The sequence below is a fragment of the Boleophthalmus pectinirostris genome, unplaced genomic scaffold (genome assembly GCF_026225935.1).
Source record: "Boleophthalmus pectinirostris isolate CB_2022bp ecotype Guang Dong unplaced genomic scaffold, ASM2622593v1 HiC_scaffold_10, whole genome shotgun sequence".
NCBI lineage: Eukaryota > Metazoa > Chordata > Actinopteri > Gobiiformes > Gobiidae > Boleophthalmus > Boleophthalmus pectinirostris.
Window position 1 is genome coordinate 18,747,847 of NW_026570971.1, and position 25,960 is coordinate 18,773,806.

Below are 25,960 nucleotides of genomic sequence, written 5' to 3' on the forward strand. Positions count from 1 at the left end.
AGGTGCGCCAGCATAGACCGTCGGGTGACTGGGGGAAATGACTGACTCAGAACTCCACGCTCCACGACAGCTGGCATCCGATCACGCTAGTCCTAGTCCAAGATTAGTCCTGGTTTAGACCTGGTTCAGTTCTGTTTTAGATGTGGTTTAGTCATGGTTTAGACCTGGTTTAGACCTGGTTCAGTTCTGGTTTAGACCTGGTTAAGTCCTGGTTAAGTCCTGGTTTAGTCCTGGTTCAGTCCTGGTTTAGTCCTGGCTCAGTCCATATACGGCGCAAAAGTTCGGCATCTTCGCTCTCTGATTGTTATGTGACGATCAGCGACAGTTATTTTGGTGAGAGTAGCTCACCAAAATAATGCAGTAGTTGTGTAATGTCTTACATTTTAAACACAGTAATATTGTCATGTAATGAATTACTTTGAAATGACAGTAACAAGTCATAAATAACACATGACAGTTTTAAAGTAACTTGCCTAACAGTGGATGCGAGTAGATATAGTAGTAGAAAGTAGAAGTTATTGCACAGTTAGTCATGGTCTCTGTAGCAGCAACTGCAAGGAAAGCCATAAAATAGTAGTTTTTAAACTTTCCACACCAAGTACCACCAGATCTGAACTATATCATTAATAGTCTGTAAACAAAATGAATCCTCAAACTGCACAGGCACCCGCATACCAACAGAGGCATAAGTCTGAAGACTGCATTAACACATTCCTAAAAGAGTAAAAAATATCTTTAAAATATGGGTGCACATTCAAAACAGTGTAGAGAGTGTAAGACTACAGAAAATTATTGGCGGAGATCGACTCTATGTGTTTTTTCATGGCTGATGCAGATCCAGATTGTACAGAATCCAGAGGAATAACGGCCGATTTTGGTCATTTTCTCCAAATTATCTAATTACAATTCAGTACGCATTGATCTACAGCCTGGTTTTATTACAAACTGTGTTGAGTGTAGTGTAGTCACATTTTTGCAGTACCCTCTTTAGACTTTAGTGTTCAAATAAAACTTATACGCATATATTTTTCATGCATATTCAGGCAGCTGGTTGGGCCAAACAAAATATCGACCACTTTTGGAGATTTAAGGCCGATAACCTCTAAAAATGCTAAAAAGTGCAATTATCAGTCTATCTCTAATTACACTCATGGTACACATGGAGAGAGATATCTGTTCAGTCCAGTGTGTGTGCATCCAGAGGGAGGTTTGAGAAGAATGCAGAACAGTGAGCTTCATTAACACAGTGCATACTAAGTGCCAATATTTCAATTAACAAAGCAGGGAGAAAAGGGCACAGTGGTTTGTAGCACTGAGCCAAGCACAGAGCTTTGGGTTCAGATGTGACATTTCAGGATATAGCGATAGTCCTGCTGACAGTTTTGTAAATTTGCATGATAAGTGTACTAATTATTGATTTTAGTGTTGGTTAATTTATTGCACATGTCAGTATATAGAATAATAATCATAACTGGCTATAAGAAGTGGACCAAATACATATCATTTATATACATTATTATTTAAATGAGCCTTGGGTAAGTTTTCTGGGAGAGGGTTTATACGAGGGGTCATCAAACTAAGGCCCGCGGGCTGACTCCGGCCCCCCAGCCCCTTTGCCCCCACCACTTGAACTGGCCCTATGAGGCAATCCTCAAAAGTTATCATGGCCTATTTTTAAAATAATTTTTTGGGAAATAATAACATGTCTGCATCTTGTATTTTGTTGATTTTTTCAACTAAAAATTATATTTATATGAAGTATTTATATTTAACTATCTATATGACGTATTTACATTTGCCGCCAATTTTCGTCACAAGACAAACTCGAGATCATACAGTGACAGTCAACGCATGCACAGAGTAATGTAGTGCAGAGTACTGTAATGCAGAGTTCTGTAGTGCAGTTCAAGACAGCAAAAGGGCGAGTAATAGGAAAAGTTCACAGAGAGTGCAGAGTTTTCAAAGGACGAGCGATAATTTTTTTGTTCAGTGTAAGGAGTGTGCAGTTTGTCTGATATGTAAAGAAAGTGTGCCGGTTTTCAAAGAATATAATCTGCATCGTCAGGGTCAAACAATTCTGTTATACAGCCGACCCGACCCTGACCCCCATCACAGTCAAGAGCCATAATGTGACTCCCAGAGAAAAAAGTTTGGCGACCCCTGGTTTAAACTGTGGAACATTCCAGGAAAAGCAATACCATCTCCATGGAGAGCAGATTTTCCAAAAAAAACATAACAACTCTTGTGGACTTTTAGCCAAATTAGAACATTACTAGTTCATCAAAAACATACATAAAGTTGTGTTTTATTACATGCGCAGTCTGTTCCATCGTGTGATGTAGTGGTACTTTTCAAGTTAACAACTTTTACTGTTAGTTCTGTAGAGACTGGCAATGACATCACAAGGTGAAACAGAGTGTAATCTATTTGAGAGAAGAAGTCAGCCTAAATATGAAGGATTTGTGTGTTAACCATGTGTGAATGAAACAAAACACAACTCTGAGTATATTTTTGATGGGGAAACATTATGACATAGACCAGAAAATAGCATAATACAGGCACTTTAAAGAGTCCAACCTTCACATGAAAAGATGAAAAGATTATAGTGGTTATAGATGAAGTATTCTATAAATAATACTATTATGGAACACAACACAGTAGTAAATTATAATTGTAGTATAATTTAATATGATGACACCTCTAACCTCTAACCAAATGCTACATGAAAAACAACTGCAATCTGAGTTTACTTGTGTGTCTCAAGTTCCCTGGTGTGTTCTCCCGTTATATTTTCCAACCTGTTGTATTTGAGACCGGATCAATACGTTAAACCCAACGAAGCATGCACTGCTGTCATACTGAGCACCATTTTCCTCTGTTCTGCTCCTCTATGAGTCTCCTAGGTCTCTCTACAGTAACTCTTATTAAATAAACGTCTAGGCTTTGTATGTAATCCACCCTTCCTGTCAGACATAGCCCACAAGTAGGCTAACTAGCGCTTCATTTATTTAATCTGGGTTAACAAATCCTCTTATTGATCCTTGCTCTTCTGGGAGAGAGAGAGATCGTACTGAGTGGACTCCAGGGAAAAGTGTCAGCTATATCTAGGTCTATAGAATGGAGATGATAGTATTAAGGTTTGCAAATTGTCCCAGTTTATATTGTCAAAGTTATAGCCACAACATGATGCTCTTGATTACAGTTTATGGCAGCGCTGGTCTCATCCACATTGATAGTGCAAGTATTAATATTGCACAGCAGAATGAGACTGTGGAAGCGCAGATGTTTTATGGGTTTTCAGATTGGTTGAACTTCGCTCTTCACCTCAACACTCTTGATATTGTTTGAATATATTGTTGTATCTTACAAAGGACCAAATGGAACACAACAATGATTAGCACTTATGTATTGAAATAGGCTAGCAGCTCCCTCCAGTGTGAAGCATGAGACACAGTTCTGATCTGGTGTTAACAGTACTCGATACTACTACCAGTATAGAAGTGCTAAACCCTAAAACCTAATTAATGAATATGGTGATGGCGTGGTTATAACTACATAGTAACATTTGTACTGAAAATGTGTTCTCTGGGTGTGTTTTCATTTTCCTCACTTCATCTATTAGTTGAAAAGACCAGCGTAGTGAATGACTAATGACTAGAGCGCTGTACTTAAATCAACTGTATTGATTGTTGTCCCAAACTGCATTTAATAAAGTTGCATTTAGTTGGATGAGATTTGGTCAAATCAATGACAAGTCTAATCTCTGCTAAGTGTCTGCTCAATAACCAAGGACAGCTCATTATATTATTCTCAGTCAGCCCAACCAGGCTTAGCAATGCAAAAGTATTTTGTAACTTTTTAGTAACGGTTCAAACCGTACATATCTTGCAGTAACTTTATCAGATAACATAACAGATTGATCTTTTCAACTTTGATATCATGTCTTACTGAATTGACAGTGCTCTAATTGTGTCTGAAAAAAAAAAGAATACTTATTCTTATTCGTCTTTTCTCTTCTCCTGAAGGGGCATATGGAGCAATTAACAATAAAGTAGCATGATTCCCCGTCACAATAACTGTGTCTGATTAACCTTCAAATACAGTGAGCTCTCAGATATGTTTCTACTATGACATAAGTCTTTTTGATTGTTGGGGTAAAGTGCAAAAAGCAAAACATACATGGTATCATATTTGCAAAACCAATGTTTTAATTATATTAACACTCAAATTAAAATTGTCATGAAAAGTCATAAAATGTGATTACGTGCAATAGTTTCAAGGCAAAAAGCATAAAACAGAGGTTTAACACTCTAATATATGCAGGCAAATTAGTATAATAAATTAAAAGGGTTTAATATGGGATTACAGCAAACTAACCCTGCTGTAACGAAAATATACATTTGTTTTTGCATTTCAGGATTCCCTGCCATTAAAAAACAAAACAATTTAACACAAATTTCTCTCTTGAGGAATAGAACATAGTCTAAATGTAATTCACTATTAATACCTCTTAGTGTTATGGAAGAATCATCTTCATCAGTCTCTGTGGGGTCCCTGTGGCTCCAGGTCCGGGTGAGTGACACATTTGGCATAAACAGATGTCTTGAATTCTTGTGGTTTTCTTCCAGATTGCATTCCGCAAAGTCTTTGCAGCAAATTAGTAAACATATGTACCAACAACAAATAAGACAAGGAAAAGAAAGAGGCACAGAGGGCAATTCTCAAACGACAAATTTGTTCTTGGTGGTGGAACCGCTCTTGGTGGCTGTATCGGCGTGAGACTGGTACCCAATGGTCATCTTCATGGGCAGCCCCAGACGCTCCTTGTAAACTCTCCTGTGAACATAAAAACAATAGTCAGAAAGGACCCAAAATATGGTATTTATTCAAATTCTATAGAACTAAATCTGGCTCTGATCCCATTGTCACATCAAAATAGTCATCATTGGTTCTTATCAACTTAGCTCAGTTCTTTATGCATGTCTCTGTATCATGTTCCTAAATGCCTAAAATATAGCTCCCACCCTAAGTGTCTTGATAAAAAAATGTGTTATTTACTACCTGGCAGTGGTCAAAATTACATAGTTGTTATTGTCACAATAAAATGTAACTTTTACTAAAATACAATGTTATTGTGAAAATAAAGGTATCAAAACAAATCTTCATTTTCCTTCACTGATATGGGATTGCATATTGGCTCATTCTTACCCTATATGTGTGACAGCATCCCGATTCTCAAAATCTGATGTCCACACGGCGATTTTATCTCCCTTTGTGCGAACATTCACCACAGCGCCGCAGACTTCGTCACTGTAGTCATCAAAGGCCTCTCCCACTAAACAGAGCAGCTGTGGAGAGATGAAATTAAAGTCGTGATTACTCTAGTTTGATTTGGCCGGGGAAAACATTTCACTATTTATTGCAGTTCCACAGCCCATCTTGAACCGGTGAACACGCACAGTTTCGAGCCAGAAGCGGTCCAGGTCTAATCTCCGCTGCTGTTTGGTGAGGGTGATGAGCCAGCGCCCCCCTCGCTTGTTCCTCTCGTCCTCCCACATGGGCTCAATGCCGTCCTGCAGCAAGAGTTCACAAGCTTATTACAAGGACTAGACAGACAGCTCCAATCGGACTGGCTTTTTTCATTACTGTTTACTTCCATAGTCTGATAAATATCCATCAGGACACTTGATTTAAAAGAGAGAGAATAAAGTGTCCAAAATAGATAACATTTTTGCCATTTTGTCATGAGCTTTTCAGCCTTTTTGAATATCTAGCCAGTTGCAATATTAAAGCTTTGGTGCTATAACTGCAAAGTGAAAGCTTGCATAACAACAAGGATTCAGGCATATAGGAATGACTATTTAGATGCATGGCTATAATATGATACCAACAGATATAATGAAACAGCATCTGCATTGTAGAAAAAAAAAAATCACGCCCACTCTTCCACTACTACTTTCATTGTAATTCTGATGAATCTCTATAAAGATAGGAAGTAATATCAAGAAAATAAATCGGCAGCTTCTGAGTTGAATGCAAACAAAGTCTGTATCAACCTATAAGAAATACAAACTAAATACAGACTAGTGCCATGGTGTTATAAACTCCATAAACAAACCTTAAAGAGAGAGTAATCGCAGCCTGACATCAGGTTGCTTGACAGCTGAATGTGGTTGTAGAGGCTGCAAAAAAAGTCATGTTTCAATTATTCTGCAGATCTCACAATATTTCATAAAGACGGTAAAGTCATGACATTTTATAGCGCATGTAACTTCTGCAAAGTACTGAAAGAACTATAGATTTATTTCTCCTTACGCCCAGAAATCTTCCACGGTGTCAAATTTGGAGATGAGTCGGAGGTTGGCTTGCCATGTTTTGCTTTTGTCATTCTTGAAGAACCAGAGAGACCATCTGTTGGGCAAAACAGTATTATGAATTTGCATAAATGTAACAGGCTCTTAATTAAAACATGGGATAAACAACAGTGATGCAAAAGCCATGAGCTCTGGAGCAAATCAGAGATGTATGGAAGCACCTGCTGAATTGCACTGCATAAAGCCATCACTCCTAAGGTCCAATTAACTGTGACACCACAACAAAAGCTCGCAGTCACAGCTAAATATTAGACTGCTCTGCAACAGGCTATGTTCATCACGAGGATATTAGTATTATAACAATGTCTCTTTTCATAAATACAAGCTTTCAATAGATGCCTTTATAAAAAAGCTTATTGGCTCATAATGACTCTTTGCTAATTTATATAATAATCATTTAGAAAAACAGGACTTATTAGGAGCCGCAAATGAATAGAACATTGTGTAAAAGTAAGTTTTGGTAAAAATTAGTGTAAATATATTTAGGACAAAACAATGTTGAGCAGTTTGAACTTTTTATTTTTGAAAGTGTTAATATCATAATGCTTTTTAATGACTGGAAATGTGGAGAAAACATTTTGAGTTATGCTGTATAATGAAGTAAATGTGTTATTTTTTACACAGTGTGAAATTGTACTTGCCATCCATGTCTTAATTAATATGTTAAAATATTTTACTTTACTTTTGCTGAATTTTCTTCTTGTTTGACACATTTTAAGTGCAGCAACCCACAGAGTTGAACAATCAATTTTCCAAATGGCTCAGCATTCAGCGAACAAGGGAATTCATTGTTTTTGTGAAAGATTGATTCATGTCTTGCTTTCTGTTTTAGGCACCCTCTGTGCACTTGTATAAAGGAAGGGTTATTTTAGCCTCGATCTGTGCAGACATCAAACAAATATGTGATGTATATGTCACCCAGTGTTTCTTTGATGCTGCAGAAGCATGCATTTTTAAACTTTCATGGATTCTTGCTAGGCATGTGGAAAAAGCTTGAAAAAAGATGGTAGATGTGATTCTGTGGTTTCAGTATTTCTTCTTGTCTATATTAAACCCATGAACACAAATTCTTAAAGAAATTAACAAGTAACATTAATAATCAAAAATTATGTCTAATTACCACATAACATACAGATTGCTTTGTCTTACTGGTGAAAAATGGCAAATACATGGTATTTGCTGAAATTACATGTTGTGACAAATTCTTGGTAAATGTTGGTTTAAGTGTAACATGTGTCATATGTACATGTTTATGCTGTTAAAAAGGTAAAAAGCTAATCTTAAGTTAGTTAACTAATAATAAACACATGTTAACATAACACTTCACAACAGTGTTTTGAACTGTGATAATGTTGTAGTAATACTGATGTAGTGAGGTCTAATATTTGTGTGTGTACGTGTATTGATTGTGAGGGTTAATTTTGCGCCGCTATTCTTAAGTGATCAATACTGAACAGCCACAACACCTTGACAATGCCTGATCTCGAAAGCTAAGCAGGGTTGAGCCTGGTTAGAACTTGAATGGAGACTACGGGTAATAACAAGTATCGTAGTGGGACAGCAGTGGCTCTAGTGCATATCCTACTATAGCCGTTGTGTCCTTGGGAGAGACAGTTCCAGTGTTAAAGTAAACTGGCATAATTAATGAGAGTGCATTTGTGAGAGCGAATGTGGGACCATGGATGGAAATAAATCCATGGCTACAATCCAGTGTTTTTCATGTAACGGGATATACGTTGAGATGTATGGTCGACAACTGATAAAATAAATAATAACAATATATATATTTTAACCCAAATAATAACTTAAGTTTGAAATTTGGACTACTTAATATTCAACATCCATTCCAGACTTATTTCTCTGGCACATTTTTCTATAGCGGTTGATCCAATGAGTTTTGAAAGGAATATAATTGCATTTTATATGCACCAAAATTTAAACGTCACAATGGATATCTCACTGTGCCTTCATGTTTGACATGTCTTTCAACACACAGGCTCTGAAATGTGAATAATACATGTGACATTAGGCCATGAGGAGAATGAGCTGATACAGACCTGTTCTGGAGGGGGTGCTTCAGGTAGGCCTCTGGGCTCACCATCTCCTGTCCACTCTCCTCAGCTCCATCTTCATCATGCTGGAGCGGACTTGGGTTGTTTTCCTGAGGGATAGATTACGAAAAGCAAAGATAAAGAATAATATAAATACCATAATTATACAACATTGAAATAACAAGGTGGACAAAACGTTGGATAAACAAAATACTTAAAAAGGCAATTATTGGGGTATTTGTTGTTGTTTTAATATAATTCCTTTATAACCCATGAATTTGTTTCTCCAGGTAAGCAGTTAATGTAGCAAAATTTATTACAATTAAAAAAAAAAAAAAGTTAAGTATTCCAAATAAATAGGACAAAATTTAATCTTGAGAGCTCAAATTTGAACATTTTGTTGATTCTAAATTTTCAAACACATCGGAACTATACTGTTTTAATAATTTGGTACATTACTAAATACGTGTGTGTATTTATGTAATGTAACTACCCATTCAATGACATTGTTAATCACAACATTAACTCTTTTATATTAGTATTTGGATTGCCGAAAGTTCGTAAATGCGTAAAGAGAGCCCCTGATGGCCTCTGAGTGTCCCACCAGCTTCGGTAGTGGTCATGTCATTGTTAATTTTATTAGGTGTAAATTAATGTGTAGCTAAACAACGTGGTGAACACAAGTTGCTATTTGAGACTGAAAAAGTTGTGAAAACCTCTGATGGATTAAGCACTTTATATGACATAAGTAAGACGTGAACAGTGAGTCGGTCAGCCCAAACAACGTCAGCCTTAAAGTTGGAAGATCTCTACACACAGGCATTCCTCTTTTACGCATTGGCCGTGTGGCACCAGAAGCTACCCTTAAAACAAGCCTTAACAACCATCAAGCAAAGATCAACAATTTATTTCATTTATTATACTTGTGCTTGAAGCTGACCGTGCACTTTTTGAATGGTATTACGCCCAATTACACAGGCACAAGGGCGACAAATGTTTGGATGTGTTCTTCAGAGAAAGTACTCACCGGTTCGGCGGTCGCCATCTTACAAATCTGTGTTTAGAAAGCTCACGCTGATTGGATGGTACTGCACCACGTGACCTGACCGCTCTGAGGACATGCGCAGTGTGGTCCCACTCTCACACGGAGGCATGGCGAGCACCGAAGCTAGAAGGGAGTGTGAGACTGAGGGCTGCAGCAAGGACGCAAAACTCCAGTGTCCCACATGTATTAAGCTCGGGATTCAAGGATCATACTTTTGTTCACAGGTACGGGATTTTGTTCAAGGTAATGGGTGAAATTCGGAGCTCAAAACTCTCATTTCGGCCTTGTCGCCCATCACGAGGGTGCTAAAGCTAACTGTCAAGCTACATTAGACATGTGTGAACTTGGCAAATGCTCTAATTAATTGTCGCTAATATCACAATTTATTGCAAAGTCAAGTGTTGCCGAGTCACACTGTATATATTTGCATGCACCGATCATTTTGTTTTACTGTGGATTTGGCTAAACCTGAACGATTCTCGTCTTGCTAAGTCTGTTTATATTGGCTTTATTACATCCAATAACTGTAAACCTAGCCAAATAATCCTAACTTAAAACCACATGACGCAACTGCACTGTGCATTCACCAGAATATGTTTGGAAATATTTAAATAATAATAATAATAATAGATGGTATGAAGTTGTGAACGACTCTTAACCTTTTATCGCTTCATGCGTTTATTGCAAAACTGCACCTTAAAGTAATGAGCTCGATCTGCTCTTAACTACTGAAAAAGTCCTGTCGGCAAATCCAGTGCATAAGTAATGACATCTGTTAAAGATCTGCTGTCACAGCAGTTTTGCCCGTGCAACTTGACTCTGCTTGTTTTAACTCCAGCTTTTGGTGTGTAATGCTTTAAATGAATAATTATAGTTTGTAAAACCTGTCATCCTCCTGAGTATTGATATCAACAACATTACTATGTACATTTACCCACTGTTGTTTTTTTACATGTAGTTTAATATTTATTTATTTTTATTTTAAGGAATGTTTCAAAGGGAGCTGGGCTTCTCACAAGTTGCTGCACAAAAAAGCAAGTATGTGTCATGTTACTCTTTTATTGTTAAAACTATAGTACAAAAAAATAAAGACTGTATAAGTAACCCTCCGGTACTTACATTTTGTACTAAAAGTTTCTTATTAACAGTGGATACATTTATTCAGTGCCTGTTTTTGTGCTGTCCTTTAGAAAGAGCAAAGTCAAACACATGTGTCAAATTTTTGAAAAGGTCTTTGCCTTTGTGCTTATAGAAGAAGAACAGAACCAGAATGAAACTAAAAACTGTGTGGAGAAAGAGACAAACACAGATCCATGGCCGGGCTACCGTTACACAGGAAAATTACGTCCTTACTACCCATTGGTAAGCGCTGGCACCCTTTTATAATGTTTAGTATTAAAAAGCCTTGACTGCATTGTCTAATATTAATTTACACTACATTTAATAAAATATGCAATGTTTTTCTTGAATGTGCATGACAACACAACAATATTGTAACTAATCTGAGCTGTTCTTAATATAGTGATGATAAGACTAACCCTTAAAAAGCAAAAGACTAAAATTAAGCCCTTTAGACTTTATTCAAGTTATGCTTTCTACAAGAAGATACAAACATTGTGTAATTAATAGCATTGCTTTAATTTGTTACCACCAAGTTACCACCATGTTATTAGTTTTCTTAAATGTTTTTTTTCTGGTGTAATTATTATAGACTCCCATGAGGCCTGTACCTGGCAACATCCAAAAACCTGACTATGCTGACCATCCCAGAGGTAACATATGGCTTTATACCAATATTGAATCGTTACTCTTGTGTTGTGTTACTGCCAGTGGTCCCATGAGCAGTAACATAAAAATCAAAGCAAAAACTACACTTTTATTGCTACATACTGTAGCAATAGGCTGTTCACAAGGGTGTTTGTACTGTAAAGTGCTGACATAAAAAGACAAACACATTTCTGAATATTTTTACAGAGAAAAGTTTTTCATTTAGTTACATTAAATACAGGGTATTACACTGGGGTATAATTGTTAACACATAATATTTAGATCACCATGTTACATTTTTATTGTTGTTGTAATGTCTCAAAAATAGTCTCAAACAATGTATTAAAATATTTCATTTCAGTTTCATCAATTTTGCATAACACTTCCTCTTGAAGTTTAGTTTAATAGTTTATAGTTTAAGGGTTTAGTTTTAATACTGGAATCATATAAGTAATTTTAGTTTTATTTTTGTTGTTATTTTTAATTTTTAGATTTTTTTCTCCCAAGATTTGGTAGAGCTTTTTTGTGTATTTGAAAATGATCTCGTTTCGCTCAACCAACTATGGTATTGTCTTAATGTGACCTTGGCTTTTGTGAACCCTTATAACTATACAACTGTAAGACAGAGCGTTGGTAGAGAATGGGTGTGATTCATAATGCACTTTACCACACAAACTTGACAAGTGCCCAACTAGGACTTTATAAAATAACACATCACTCAATTTATCCAGATTGTTGCCCTTAATTAAATTTTAGACTAAATGACTAAAGAGATGTGTCCGCCACATGACTTGGGGTAATCACCAGACAGCTGTGATTGTAACTTCGCTTGTTTAGATCAGTGTCTCAGGGCTAGTCATTCCCTGTGCTGCCATGGCAACCTCTGTCTCCCTGTCATGTGACCGTGCATAGATCCATGCTCAGGTAGTCATGGTTACTGTCTCTTTTGGTTCAGGGACTAAAGCGCTGTTTATTGTGGGCAGCAGTGTCTTTAAACACCTCTCACACAGAGCCTCGGTGTACCCTACGATTGGATAATGCAAGTTATGAATGATTATTTCATTTGGATGTGTGGGCTTCTGTAATAACGCGCGAGTGAATTTGATCAATGGATGCGTTTCTGCTACAAGGGTGGGTCAAAGGGCTCTATCTGGCAGGTCTTGCAAACCTGTCTTTGTTGCTAGGTAACTGTCAATGTTCATGTTCGTGATCATACAGTGGTATTAATAAATTACCCGTAGGTTATTGAATTCAGTTGCATAGCTAACACACTTAAATTCTGACTTGCTTTGTATAATACACAGGTTCAGTGCAGTCAATCAATAAAAAAATCCATATTTATACAGCACATCTGAATTCATACTGTGTTTTCTCAATAACAGTCGTACCTGATACAGAGTCCATGTTGTGAGTCACTCCTCCTGATCCCAGTACCTATAGTGCTTCTACTGTATACATATGCAAAGCTTGAATAACAGCTTGCGTAGAATAAGAAATTGCCTTTTAGAATATGCTGTGTGCTTGGTGCCTAGTTGTGCATTTTAACATTTAAAGTTGGCCTCTAGTTCCACCTTCAGTTTCATAATTTCATATTGTGTGTATGAATGGGATTTAATACAGTTGTCTGTATTGAAGTTGGCAGGACTCAGTTGCTACTGCAGGTAAATGAATGAGAACTTTGTGATGGCTTCTATAAGACTAAAACAGAAGAGCTAATGCCATACTTTTAGATATCTAAACTATTTTCTTATCCCCAACCACAGGGGTGTCTGAGTCAGAGCAGTTCCTCAAGGGAACATCACAAATCAAGATCCTTTCTGCAGAGGACATTGAAGCCATGAGAGTGGTGTCAAAGGTACAAATGCCGTATACGACTACATAGTAATGTAAAACTTGACTTTTGTGTAATAAAAATGTTGTATTTTTGCAGTTGGCCCGAGAAGTTCTAGACATTGCAGCCATGATGGTGAAGCCGGGTGTTACAACAGAAGAAATTGACCACACAGTGCATCTGGTATGAGGACAGTGACACATAATGAGCATTTGTTACTGTTTTATGTAATCACACATTTTTATGTTCGCTTATGAAATCCCTCAAATTGTTTGGATTATTAATAGAGAACTGGCATCTTTTTCTATTTAACTGAAGCAATGTTTTACTTGTAAACGGGACCCCTTGTGTCAGTACAGTACAAAGCCCCCCTGCTAACTTATCTTGCATTTCATCTCGGCAGGCTTGTATAGCGAGGAATTGCTACCCCTCCCCTCTTAATTATTACAACTTCCCCAAATCCTGCTGCACGTCAGTCAATGAAGTAATTTGCCATGGGATCCCAGACAGAAGACAACTACAAGAAGGAGATATCCTCAATGGTAATTTATGTGTTGTATGTGTAACAATATCAATAAGTATGATACAGTGTGAACATTTTGAAGTTTCATTACTATTACGTTCAGGTTTATTCTGTGGTAGGTTTTGTTCCCAATTTTGTGTTGCAAATGCAGAGACATATCTCTACTTTTGATTAATTGAATTTGTCAGAATAATGTATTGTAATATTGCTGTAGAAACAGTAGTTTTTGCATGTTTTTATCATGCAGCAGCCTTATAGTCTCTATGACAAATCCTTCTCTTTGCATACTGAAACGGTACCAGCAGGAGTTCATCTATTTTGTCCTGCTCGTGAATATTTCTGCTTAGGCGATGTTTTCCGCCAGCCACTCCCCCCAGAGTGTCTGATGGAAGACTTGCCAGCAACTCATCTCTTGCTGCGTGGTTCGACAAGACAAATACTTTCATTAACCTTTAGCGGTGAGGCAGTCCTAGTCACATCCTCCTCCTGTCTATATTTCTCTTTTAAGTGTTCCAAGTCCCATTTTGCTAATATTATTCCAGATTTTATCAGCAATTTTTCAAGTATATTTTTGCCTCGACCTGACTATGTGTGGATTTTTTTTTTTTTCCAACTAGTAATCCAATAGGTGCTAGTGGGTACAGATGATGCACACAGGGTTGACACAAAGTCTGTGACATAATTCTGTTCTCAATATTGTGCAGTGGATATCACAGTCTACCACAACGGTTTCCATGGTGACCTCAATGAGACCTTCTACGTGGGTGAGGTGGATGAAGGGGCAAAGAAGCTGGTTCAGACCACCTATGAATGCCTTATGCAAGCCATTGACTCTGGTAGGAACTACATTCACAAATTCATTTAAATACTACATCAGTATGCATAAATTACATTCAAGGTTATAGCATTGTTTAGAGCTAGACTGATGTGAAAAGAATTATACTTTTTCTGTTATTTAGTGAGAAAATATCACACGCACAAGTAGAGACGCACTTTCTTTTACATTTTGTTCATTATAAATTGTAAGATTGATCTAAAAATGGGTTCATATTAGAAATGGGTCCAGAGTGAATGATGAAGAGAAACAATTATAACATGGTTAGAAGCTCTTAAAGTCAATTTTGCGTTATATGTCTTTAGAGTATTACATTCCGTTCATTTGATTTCCTTTTAATTTAATTTAGTAAAGCCTGGGATCCGCTACAGAGAGCTGGGTAACATCATTCAGAAGCACGCTCAGGCCAATGGCTTCTCTGTGGTGCGCAGCTACTGTGGCCATGGGATCCACAGATTGTTCCACACAGCTCCCAATGTCCCACACTATGCCAGTAAGTCACATGTCACTTAATTAGATTCAGAGGCTGCTGCTGCTACATGTCTGTAACCTGGTTTTGCTTTGTGTTTGAAGAAAATAAAGCAGTTGGGGTGATGAAACCAGGACACGTGTTCACCATTGAGCCTATGATTTGTGAAGGTGAGTTGTTGCAATGGACAAACTAGATTATTTCTGGCCAGGCTTCGGGTACATTTATAGTTCACCCACTGGTTTAAAAATGGCAATGCAACCACAACTGAACCAGGAATAGGCGTCCATACTGAAGATGCATCATGTCATTGAGGGAACTCTTGGGGCTAATGCAGTGTTTCCAAAGGGAACGTTTCCAATGTTGCAATAGCAATTTACAATTCAGAACTAAATATTTGTATCTTTTGAACTGACAGAACTCAAAACATTGTCTATAAACATTAAGTTGAAACCACAAGCCCAAGTATTGTATTGGATGAAAAAAGTAACAATGACAGTATCCTTTAAAATAGGGTTATCTGTTACCTCTTCTATGTCTCGTCAATCATCATATCATCAGGAATTTGAACTCACTGCAGCACTTCGAATCACTACTAAAAACTCCCCTGTTCAGTTTGGCATTCCCACATCATTCCCAGTTTTCTACACTGACACTTTTTATTTGTTTGTAAAGTGTCTTTGAGTGTCCAAAAAAGTGCTGTGTAAGTCCGATGTGGCGGCGGTGGTGGTGTTGTTATTACTGTTACTGTTGTTACTAATACTGCTACTACTAATACAACTACTAATACAACTACTAATACAACTACTAATACAACTACTAATACAACTACTAATACTACAACTACTAATATTACTACTAAGACAACTAACACTAATATTACTACTAAGACAACTACTACTACTACTACTACTACTACTACTACTACTACTACTACTACTACTACTACTACTACTACTACTACTACTACTACAATTTCTAATACAACTACTAATACTAATACTAATAATACAACTACTACTACTACTACTACAGCTACTACTAATACTACAATTACAAATACAACTACTACTAATACAACTACTACTTCTACTAATACAACTACTACTTCTACTACTACTACTACTACTTTTAGAACTACTAATACTACAACTACTAATACAACAACTACTACTACAACTTCTAATATTACTACTACTATTACTAATACTACTACTAATACAAATACTAATATCATCTTTGCACTGTTTCTTCCTTATGACCTTATATATAGCTGTATACATTTTTATTTCTTTATTTCTATTCACTTGTACATATACATTTATAATTATGTCTTATTTGACACCAGCTATTTTTGCAACTTATTTAGAATTTATTATTTACCATTTATATTTTTTTCTCTTTGTTATTATAATAGTATTGTGATGTGTGAGCTACTGTGTCCAAGTAATTCCCCTTGTGAATCAATAAAGTTTAAGTCTAAGTGTAACTCTAAGGTTGGTTTGAACTTGAGTGATAATTGGGTAAGTGGGACCTTGATCTCTTTAGCGCCTCACCCTTCACAGGCTCTTTCCATGTGACTAATTGATGCGTGGTGAGTCTAAACTGTTTGGGTGTCATCTCAGGTGGCTGGCAAGACGAGACGTGGCCCGACGGGTGGACGGCGGTGACCCGGGACGGCAAGCGCTCGGCCCAGTTCGAACACACCCTACTGGTGACGGACACGGGCTGCGAGATCCTCACGCGTCGCCTTGAAGACAACGGCCGCGCCCACTTCCTTGGCCAAATGTAACACACACAGTACACCCCGGATGGACTCGATGGACAAATACCCCAGAACTCGCAGTATATGACTCCTGAAGCTCAGTGTAGCGAGCTTCTGTCTGTTCAATATATCATGGTTCCTCAAGTTTAATGGAAGTACTTGAAAGTGTCTTTTAGTAAACGTGGATTGCTATATTAGTGAGAACTGTATCCTCTTGACAGAAGTAAGAAAGTATTTATGTCATCAAGCTTGACATCTGAAACCGTTTGACCTTTGACCCCTCACGCTAAGATTGCCGCCAAGGGTTTTTTGAAGAGCTCAGGGCATGAATATATCATGCTACTTTTTTTTTTCTTCAGCTGTTGCCTATTTCACTTCAATACTGTACATGCACATAACAGAAATAATAAGGACAGTACTTTGTAAAATACTATGTTATGGATAGGCCTGTCACAATAACACATTTTGAAGGGTGATGTATTGTTACAGGAAATAAGATAAATGATGACTTTTTCCAATGATAAAATAAATAAAAAGCAGGTTAGTTCCAATAATTTATGTATTAATGAACAATGTAATTAAAAAGATAAGCTGCAATAAATAAAAGAATAAAACACCTTAAATTAATATCACTGAGTTGTAGATATAAATTGTCAGACCCTCTACAGCTCAAATGGTTAAGGAGCTGTATAAAAAATAAAATAAAAATTTCAGTTTCAGAAAAATAAATATTGAGGCCCTAAAACTATTATCCCAACTTCCATTAATTGAAGGATGAGCTGATATAGTAATTATGGTGACAGGTCAAACTGTGGGATATTATATATAAGGCACATTTAAAAACAAATTTCCTCGCCTTTATCGCCTTTAGTGTAATTTCAATGAAGTTGGTCCTAAATTGTCAAAGTAGAATGTGGCTATATCTAGTGTGCTGACCGCTAGTGCTTTGCTAAAACTTAAGAGAAAAGCTATAGATTGAAAAAAACAAAAAAATATGAAAAAGTTCATTTACAAAATGCAACATTACTTGAAGCAGTTCTCTCCCACATTTTAATTCATTGCTGTAGGTATACAGTCAACTACAACGTATTAGTAGTCATTTTTCATATTGCTGAACTCTCCAAGTCTGTCCAAGCATTTCACCGGCACCTCTTCACTACGGAGTCTTGTGTTTTTTCGATAGCCCTGGTGTGAAGCCTTAATAAATAAAAGCTCGTGTTAAAACCACACCAGATCTAAACCGGTAGATGTCACCTTGAAGCGGGGGTTTCCTGGTGTGGCATTCTTTTATGTTAGGAGGAATATTGTGATCACGGTTGCTCTGCCATCTTTGTATTTCCTCGAATTGAGTAATAAATGGCTCTTCTGTAGATCTGTGCTGGTGACTTTGTCCTTGACTACAACCTAAATCCCAGGTGTAAGTTAAAATCCAGTCTCTAATTACTGAAACGTTCCTGCTAGTGTTTCAGGGTCATTGTATTAGCGGACTAAGGGGACTTTGTAGTGGCAGAGCAGTTGTTTACCTGCAGAGAAGCCTGATTATGACTAAATATGGTTAAGTGCAAATCCATATTAACTTAAATTAACATTTTAGGATCAAATGGCATTCTGATTTAAACTCTGTTGGTGGTGACACAAATACCGTTTCCATCTTATCAAACATAAATCAGCAATAATACACTATTAGCTCATTTGTAATATTAAGATGCATAATTAGCAAACATGATTTCCCGTAGCAGAGGTATTGTTGTGGGGATCTGGTTTTATCCACTCTTAACCTGAAATCCCTTTGCTGTTGTGAGTGGTCTGAGGGCTCTGATTTGTTAATCTCGATAATAATGGGAGTAATTGAGATAATATGCAGCTGTTATAGTATTATACATTTTAATCTTCTTTATGTATTACATGATTATGGTGGTAGTTAAGAGACCGGTATTTATGAATAATATGGAAATTGATTCAGCAATTAGTTAATTTTATGAATCAAAGAATAATTTACATAATAAAGCATAGTAACTGATCAAATTAGCCAACTAATGTATGCTCATTCACTGTTTCTTATCCTGTTCCTTATTATTTAACTAATTAGTATAGATTGGATCATAGTTAAAGCAGCATGCGTGATTACTTTCCACAGTGTATTAGTAGTACACATGCAAGCATGTGAGTTACTTCTACTTGTGTAAATATTTCATTTAAAATTGCGGTGCGTTTGAGTCCTCTGTATTGAGTCCAGCTAAACATATCTTTCATGGTAAGCAAAAAGGACAGTCGTAAGGGCTTTTAAACTAGGCTAGACTTTCGCAGCACCGTCTCCGATCTTCTTACATTTCTTTTCAAACCCAAATCCCGACGGTTTGCTTATTTATGACTTCTTCCCAAAGTTCTTTTCTTATTATTCATTATTCACACTGGATCAAAGCGCATCCGAATATCTCTAAATCATCTTGTTGTGGTCTGGCTGTTTCTTCCTGTTACCGTCTAGAGAGAGAGACGTGGAATAAAAAGAAGTGCAATGCTCCAAAAAGAAGAAACGATTTGAGAGGGAATTGAATACATTATTTATTAAAATGAGTAAACTCTAGGCAACTGTGGCTCAGAACCGAAGGACAACTCGAATGCTGAAAAAAAATAAGATGCTATTACTTTGACATAAACGATATTTGAAGAAAACCTGGTCCCTCTTGAGAAAAATTATACAACAACTCTTCTACAAATTGTCCTCTGCAGAGGGCAGCATGATGCATCACAGAATTTTTTGACAGACAACAATCCATGGGGAGACTGGCAACTTGCACATATATTAACATAACAAACAAGTTTAGATTGAATGTCAAATTACAGGGCCTTACCATTTGCCAGCGTGCATAAGATCAAACCCCTCTGTAATCTTCTCGAAGGGCAGCGTGTCAGTGACAAATTCATCCACTTTGAGCTTCTTGTTCATGTAGTCGTCCACCAGTTTGGGAACGCTGTCCACGCTCTTGTATCCTGGAAAGTAAACAAAATGATTAATGCAGCTTAATGGTGCACTGTGTAACTTTTCTGAAGGGTCCGTCACCTGCTTGTTTAAAAGCATGCAGTCTTACTGTGAGTGGGCCTGCCTCTCCACAGATTTGACCCTGTAGCTTCACCTTGTGACATCACTTGCTTGTGTTTAATTGAGATTAATGGGCATAATGCCATACTGTGGAACACGCCAGGCAATGCAATTATGGAAGATAATTTGTTCCATTACATTTTGAATTATTCATACCACTGAATTTCTCACCTTGAATTTTTTAACTCTGATAAAAGATGTTATTATTTTTATTCTGAAATTTAGTTGCTGAAATTTTAAGTGTACATTTTCAATGTTTCAATATTCGAGGACTTGAAAATATTTGTGTTGGATATTTAAAAGGTGATTTGTTTTTTAAAATATTGAATTTTAAACACTTAAAATTCAGCAACTAAAATTCAGATTAAAAAAATTATTCAATAATTTCAGAGGTAAAAAATTTCAACAGTATTTAAAATTCAAAATCTGATGAAACAAATTATCTTTCATATATTCTGCACAAATGTTTTCAAGAGTGTAAAATTTGCATTGAAAAAAAAATTGCAGGAAAGATCCAAGATGCCAAGGCTAAAGCATTCAATCCAAAATTATCTGATCTAACTTAGTAACGAGCAGGAAATGGGGCAGTGAACCGATCTGATTGGTCAGAATTCGCCTCATCAAAACCTCATCTCTTTGATTTCCTAAGTATAAACCCCGCCCACAGATGAGAACAGCCAATGAGAAACCGCCTCTGTCCTCTTCACTCACACAGGATTGATGCTTCTGCTTTGGCATCATGGATCTTTGCTGCAGTTTTTTTTTTTTTTTTCACTTTGAATTTTGACTGTTCAATGAGGCTTGAAAATATATGTACTGAATAGTTAAAAGGTGAAATTTTGATTTTGATTTGAATCATATTGAAAAAAGTATACTAAAAATGTCTGCAACTAAAATTCAGAATAAATATAATCCAAATTTCTTTTTTCAGATTAAAAAAATTCCAAATCCCCCAAAATGGCACACTTTCTTTCTCCAAAGTGCAAACTCTGCTCCAAACCACATGCTTTTACAGACACGATTGACTGTAGACCTCTGTTAAAGACTGTGCACCTGATTTGTAGTTATCTCAGTACATATATATTGTACACAGAGCTCTTAACGTCAAAACAAGTCAGCTGTGCGAATTTATTATCCAATAATCAGGAAGTGCACATTAGCATACCAGTTATGAGCTTTACTGTGAGACGCTGGTCTTTGAGAGTTGTGAAAAACCCTGATAACCTCATCACAGTGAATAATTCCAAATAAGGATGTTGGGAATGCATAAGGTAAGTGAGACATAACTTTGGATCACTGCAAACCATGTAAAATGAACTAGTTCAGTTTTTCATGTTTTTAAATTGGGTACAGCACCAAAAAAAAAACAAAAAAACATTTTGACATGACTCGTCTGGTCTCGTTTCATATTCATTTAAATGTCCACTCCTAGTTAATAATAATTTTTATGAGGTAAACTATTATATAGAAGACTGTTACCTCCAAAGGCAGTTCCTTTCCATGTGCGCCCAGTCACCAATTGAAAGGGGCGTGTGGAGATCTCTTGTCCAGCCGCAGCCACTCCGATGATGACGCTCGTGCCCCAGCCCTTGTGACAGGCTTCTAGTGCTGCTCTCTAATACAGACAGATCACCACAACGCATTTTACTTAAAGAAGACATATCAGATATTTTTGTGCATTTAGTATTGAACTATAACAAACATAGATCATTATTTTATATTTTGTTCATTGCAAACCACATTATGATTTTAAATATTCATCAAAATATTATTAGAAAGAGGTTTATTGATTTCCTGTTCAAACCTGCAGAGTTGAGATACCTTGCCTTGTCCTATTTTTAACTATATGAAAAGCGTAATGTATGATTTTAACAGAGTAGTGGGTGTAAGTAGGGGATAGGTGAAATACAGGACAATGCAAGATTACTCAAAAATGAACTAATCGATCAGAATACAACTTTGAGTAAAGCTATGGTGAGGGTGCACTCTATGGTTCAAATAAAAGGTTAAGTTTCATCTATAACAGCTTAAGTAGTTCTGGCCTATCGTAAGAAGAGAATATGGACTAATTTCTTTTACTACTGCTTGAGAACAGAAAAAAATGAATCCATTAGCACAAATTAATCAACCAAAATGCCTACGTTAAACTATTAACAATTTAAACTGTGTACAATATCTGACCATTCAAATTGCAATCTTTTATACACAGCTTACCATAATGCCCACATTGCCCACACATTCAAAGGAGTAGTCCACCCCGCCATCTGTTATCTCCACCAACACCTCCTGGATGGCTTTATTGTGGTCTTTGGGATTCACTACATCAGTGGCACCAAATTCTTTAGCCACTTTAAACTTGTCGGAGTTGATGTCCACTCCAATGATCCTGGCTGCCCCTGCTGCCTTACAGCCCATTATAGCAGCAAGGCCCAGAGCTCCCAGGCCAAACACTGCACATGTAGACCCGGACTCCACCTACAGGGCAAACGATAGTATTTATTCTGCTTTATATTTATGGCTACTATTCAGGAATGTGCATGTACATTTGTTTTAGTTTAAAATCAGATGTGTTCTGTGAACCAGTACAGAGAAGTAAGGCAATTTTCCTTTGGTTTAAAGGTGTATTGTGCAACTTTTTCAGGTGGAAGGACCTGTTTGTCAAAGATATACATGTGTCTATATATATATATATATACATATATATATATATACTATATATATATATATATATATATATATATATATATATATATATATATATATATATATATATATATATATATATATATATATGTATATATATATATATATATATATATATATGTATATATATGTATATATGTATATGTGTGTATATATATATGTGTGTGTGTGTGTGTATATATATATATATATATATATATATATATATATATATATATATATATATATATATATATATATATATATATATATATAGCTCAGGGATTGTAAGCTGGCCAAAGGAGGAGATACAGACCACAGATGTTAAGACACGAAAGCTCCTGACCATGCATGGAGGGTTCCATCCCAAATCCAGCACCCTGAGACTGTACGCAGGCCGGAAGGAAGGGGGCCGAGGACTAGTGAGTGTGGGAACCACTGTCCAGGATGAAACATCCAAGCTCCTTGAGTACATCAAGGACAAGGCCCCGGCAGATGAGGTGCTCAGAGAATGTCTCAGACAGTGGGGTCCAGAGGAAGAGGTGCTGGAGGGACCATCATGGCAGGACAAACCCCTACATGGGGCGTACCACCGGAAGCATAACTGAAGTGGCTGATATCAAGAAATCCTACCAATGGCTTGAGAGGGCTGGTCTGAAGGACAGCACAGAGGCACTGATCCTGGCTGCTCAGGAGCAGGCCCTGGGCACTTGAGCAATAGAGGCCCAGATCTACCACACCAGACAAGACCCACGGTGTAGACTGTGCAAAGAGGCTCCTGAGACAGTCCAGCACATAACTGCAGGGTGTAAGATGCTGGGAGGGAAAGCATACATGGAGCGACATAACCAAGTGGCGGGCATAGTGTGCAGAGTACGGGCTGGAGACCCCAGGATCAAGGTGGGAAACACCTCCAAAGGTTGTGGAGAATGACCGAGCCAAGATCCTGTGGGACTTCCAGATACAGACTGACAGAATGGTGATGGCGAACCAACCAGACATAGTGGTGGTGGATAAGAAACAGAGCAGAGCCGTGGTGGTTGACATCGCAATACCAAGCGATGGTAATATCAGGAAAAAGGAACACGAGAAGCTAGAGAAATACCAGGGGCTCAAGGAAGAGCTGGAGAGAGCCTGGAAAGTAAAGGCATCAGTGGTGCCTGTGGTGATCGGAGCACTCGGGGCTGTAACCCCCAAACTGGAAGAGTGGCTTCAACAGATACCGGGAAAAACAACGGACATCTCAGTCCAGAAAAGTGCAGTACTGGGAACAGCAAAGATACTGCGCAGAACTCTCAAGCTCCCAGGCCTCTGGTAGAGGACCCGAGCTCAATGAGGGTGAGAGACCAACCACCGTGGAAGGTGAGAAACACATTTTTATTTTTATTTTTTTTATATATATATGTATATATGTATGTATGTGTGTATGTGTGTATGTATGTGTATGTATGTATGTGTGTGTGTGTATGTATGTATGTGTATATATATATATGTATGTGTATATATATATGTATGTGTGTATATATATATATGTATGTATGTATGTATGTGTATATATATATATATATATATATATATATATGTATGTATATATTATATATATATGTATATGTGTATATATATATATAATATGTATATGTGTATATATATGTAGGTGTATATATATGATATGTATGTGTATATATATATGTATTGTGTATATATATATGTATGTGTATATGTATGTATATGTATATATATATATATATATATATATATATATATATATATATATAAATCTAAGACAGCTGAATATGAATATGCTTAGTGATGATTTTTCATCTTTTATAGTGCAGATGTGCAGATTATGTGCAGATATTTTATCTCAGACTGACTTTGGCTGTGTTGAGAGCCGCTCCGTAGCCTGTGCTGATGCCACAGCCCAGCAGACACACTCTGTCCAGAGGCGCCCTGGAGTCCACTTTGGCCAGAGAGATGTCGGCCACCACAGTGTACTCAGAGAAGGTGCTGCAGCCCATGAAGTGGAAAAGACTCTGGCCTTTGCAGGTGAAACGAGACGTGCCATCGGGCAAGACACCTCTTCCCTGAGTCAGCCTATGGAACAGAAACCCAGCAGGTGAGATGGCACTCAAATGCTCAAATGTTTTATTACCCTTTTAAATTAAAAAATAAATAAATAAATAAAATTAGAGAAGCATTAAAATTGCAAATGAATATACTGCAGGAAGACGAGTCTTCTAATTATAGTATACCATTTAAGTAAATGTAAATGTATACCTAATCTTTTGACACAAGTTGGTTTTGGGATTTTTACAGAACTTGCACTCGCCACATTGAGGAATATACAGAGGAATAACAGTGTCACCTGCAAAAACAATCCATACAACGTTATCTACTGTATGAAGAGACTAAATCCTTTAGAGAAAATATATTAACCGGGGTGAAACTTCGTGACTCCCTGTCCCACACTCTCCACGATGCCTGCCCCCTCATGTCCCAGGACCACAGGGAACACACCCTCAGGGTCCGAGCCACTCAAGGTGTATGAGTCTGTGTGGCAGATCCCCGTGGCAACGACCTGAACAAAGGTATCATATTAAGACTTAAAACAAAACTACTTTATCCCTACAAGAAAGTGCTCTGTGAAAATATGTGGCCTCTTTTGAGATGCTTACTGTAATTAACTTAATTAAACAAGTAGACAAAAAAAATGAACCATTTAACTGCCATGACATTTTATTACAATATACATTTCACACTAGATTATACATACTGGCTATTATCAGTTAATGTGGTGCAAAGTACACTGAACCAGATAATCAAACACGTGTACAAGTGTCCAAGGAACAAGTCAAAGGCAATTAGAAAAATAAGTTTCTGAAGAGGTGCCTAGCTAATCATATAAACAATCTATATTACATACGCGTGGATATATGTTCATTACCTTTATGCGGACCTCCCCAGCCTTAGGAGGAGCCACCTCGATCTCCTCTATGACCAGAGGTTTTCCTGCCTCCCAGGCCACTGCAGCCCGGCATGTGATCATCTGAAAAGAGGGAAAACATGGAATATTTCATTAGCAACTTGTACACTTGACACTTGTAAATCACAGGGACTGTCCCCTAGAAAAGCGCAGTACAGTTTACTGTTACTAATTAATAGGTTTTCTCTGTAAACTGCCACCCTTGACCATTAGTGTAACAGAATCCAAATTCTAAAAGATTTTTATAGTTTAAAATAGCATTTAGGAATAATATTTATGTAAGACAAGATAAAGTAGAAGGGAATCTGCCCTAATTCAATTAGGGAACACATGCCAGATGTACTTCTACATAAACAGTCTATGCAGTTCAGAGCACAAGTACATTGTGTTCTTGTTCTGAATGACTATAATATGAAATTCATTCAATGTTTTTAAGAAAACCGCATTCCTACCTTTCCGACGGTTTCCATGTTGGTTGGAACAAAGTCAAGCACACATGGTTAGGTAACAGTGTAGACATTATCATGGTTTTGAC

General features: G+C 37.1%; 3 protein-coding genes across 3 annotated transcripts; 1 reads left to right on the forward strand and 2 right to left on the reverse strand.

Moving 5' to 3' along the window:
• Positions 1-4,185: 4,185 nt before the first annotated feature.
• On the reverse strand, positions 4,186-9,496 carry eif4eb (eukaryotic translation initiation factor 4eb). The gene is made up of 7 exons (XM_020919470.2): positions 9,453-9,496; positions 8,432-8,535; positions 6,316-6,411; positions 6,119-6,182; positions 5,460-5,573; positions 5,209-5,348; positions 4,186-4,836 (listed from the first exon to the last, which is right to left on the reverse strand). Exons 1-7 carry the CDS (start codon positions 9,468-9,470, stop codon positions 4,722-4,724), a joined length of 651 nt encoding a protein of 216 aa, XP_020775129.2. The 5' UTR covers positions 9,471-9,496; the 3' UTR covers positions 4,186-4,721.
• Positions 9,497-9,536: 40 nt separating this feature from the next.
• On the forward strand, positions 9,537-18,030 carry metap1 (methionyl aminopeptidase 1). Its single transcript, XM_020919497.2, has 11 exons — positions 9,537-9,694; positions 10,457-10,508; positions 10,723-10,832; positions 11,182-11,242; positions 13,001-13,092; positions 13,168-13,251; positions 13,472-13,610; positions 14,296-14,427; positions 14,776-14,919; positions 15,000-15,065; positions 16,521-18,030. Exons 1-11 carry the CDS (start codon positions 9,545-9,547, stop codon positions 16,685-16,687), a joined length of 1,197 nt encoding a protein of 398 aa, XP_020775156.2. The 5' UTR covers positions 9,537-9,544; the 3' UTR covers positions 16,688-18,030.
• Positions 18,031-19,203: 1,173 nt separating this feature from the next.
• On the reverse strand, positions 19,204-25,959 carry LOC110155283 (alcohol dehydrogenase class-3 chain L). Its single transcript, XM_020919356.2, has 9 exons — positions 25,878-25,959; positions 25,387-25,488; positions 24,879-25,020; positions 24,720-24,807; positions 24,317-24,536; positions 21,975-22,235; positions 21,240-21,375; positions 19,513-19,651; positions 19,204-19,281 (listed from the first exon to the last, which is right to left on the reverse strand). Exons 1-9 carry the CDS (start codon positions 25,893-25,895, stop codon positions 19,257-19,259), a joined length of 1,131 nt encoding a protein of 376 aa, XP_020775015.1. The 5' UTR covers positions 25,896-25,959; the 3' UTR covers positions 19,204-19,256.
• Between the last annotated feature and the right edge of the window lies 1 nt (position 25,960).

Bases quoted from the DNA above. Each gene is read 5' to 3' on its own strand.
- eif4eb (XM_020919470.2), bottom strand. The intron at 6,412-8,431 runs GTCTGTATCAGC...TTTGCCCAACAG, and splicing joins AAGCACCCCCTCCAGAACAG to ATGGTCTCTCTGGTTCTTCA. The intron at 5,574-6,118 runs GTTTGTTTATGG...CTCTTGCTGCAG, and splicing joins GCGATTACTCTCTCTTTAAG to GACGGCATTGAGCCCATGTG.
- LOC110155283 (XM_020919356.2), bottom strand. The intron at 24,537-24,719 runs GTATACATTTAC...TCTGTTCCATAG, and splicing joins AACTTGTGTCAAAAGATTAG to GCTGACTCAGGGAAGAGGTG. The intron at 21,376-21,974 runs GTAAGCTGTGTA...TGTCTGTATTAG, and splicing joins TGGGCAATGTGGGCATTATG to AGAGCAGCACTAGAAGCCTG.
- metap1 (XM_020919497.2), top strand. From the start codon at position 9,545: ATGCGCAGTGTGGTCCCACTCTCACACGGAGGCATGGCGAGCACCGAA. The intron at 10,833-11,181 runs GTAAGCGCTGGC...TAATTATTATAG, and splicing joins TACGTCCTTACTACCCATTG to ACTCCCATGAGGCCTGTACC. The intron at 14,428-14,775 runs GTAGGAACTACA...AATTTAATTTAG, and splicing joins TATGCAAGCCATTGACTCTG to TAAAGCCTGGGATCCGCTAC.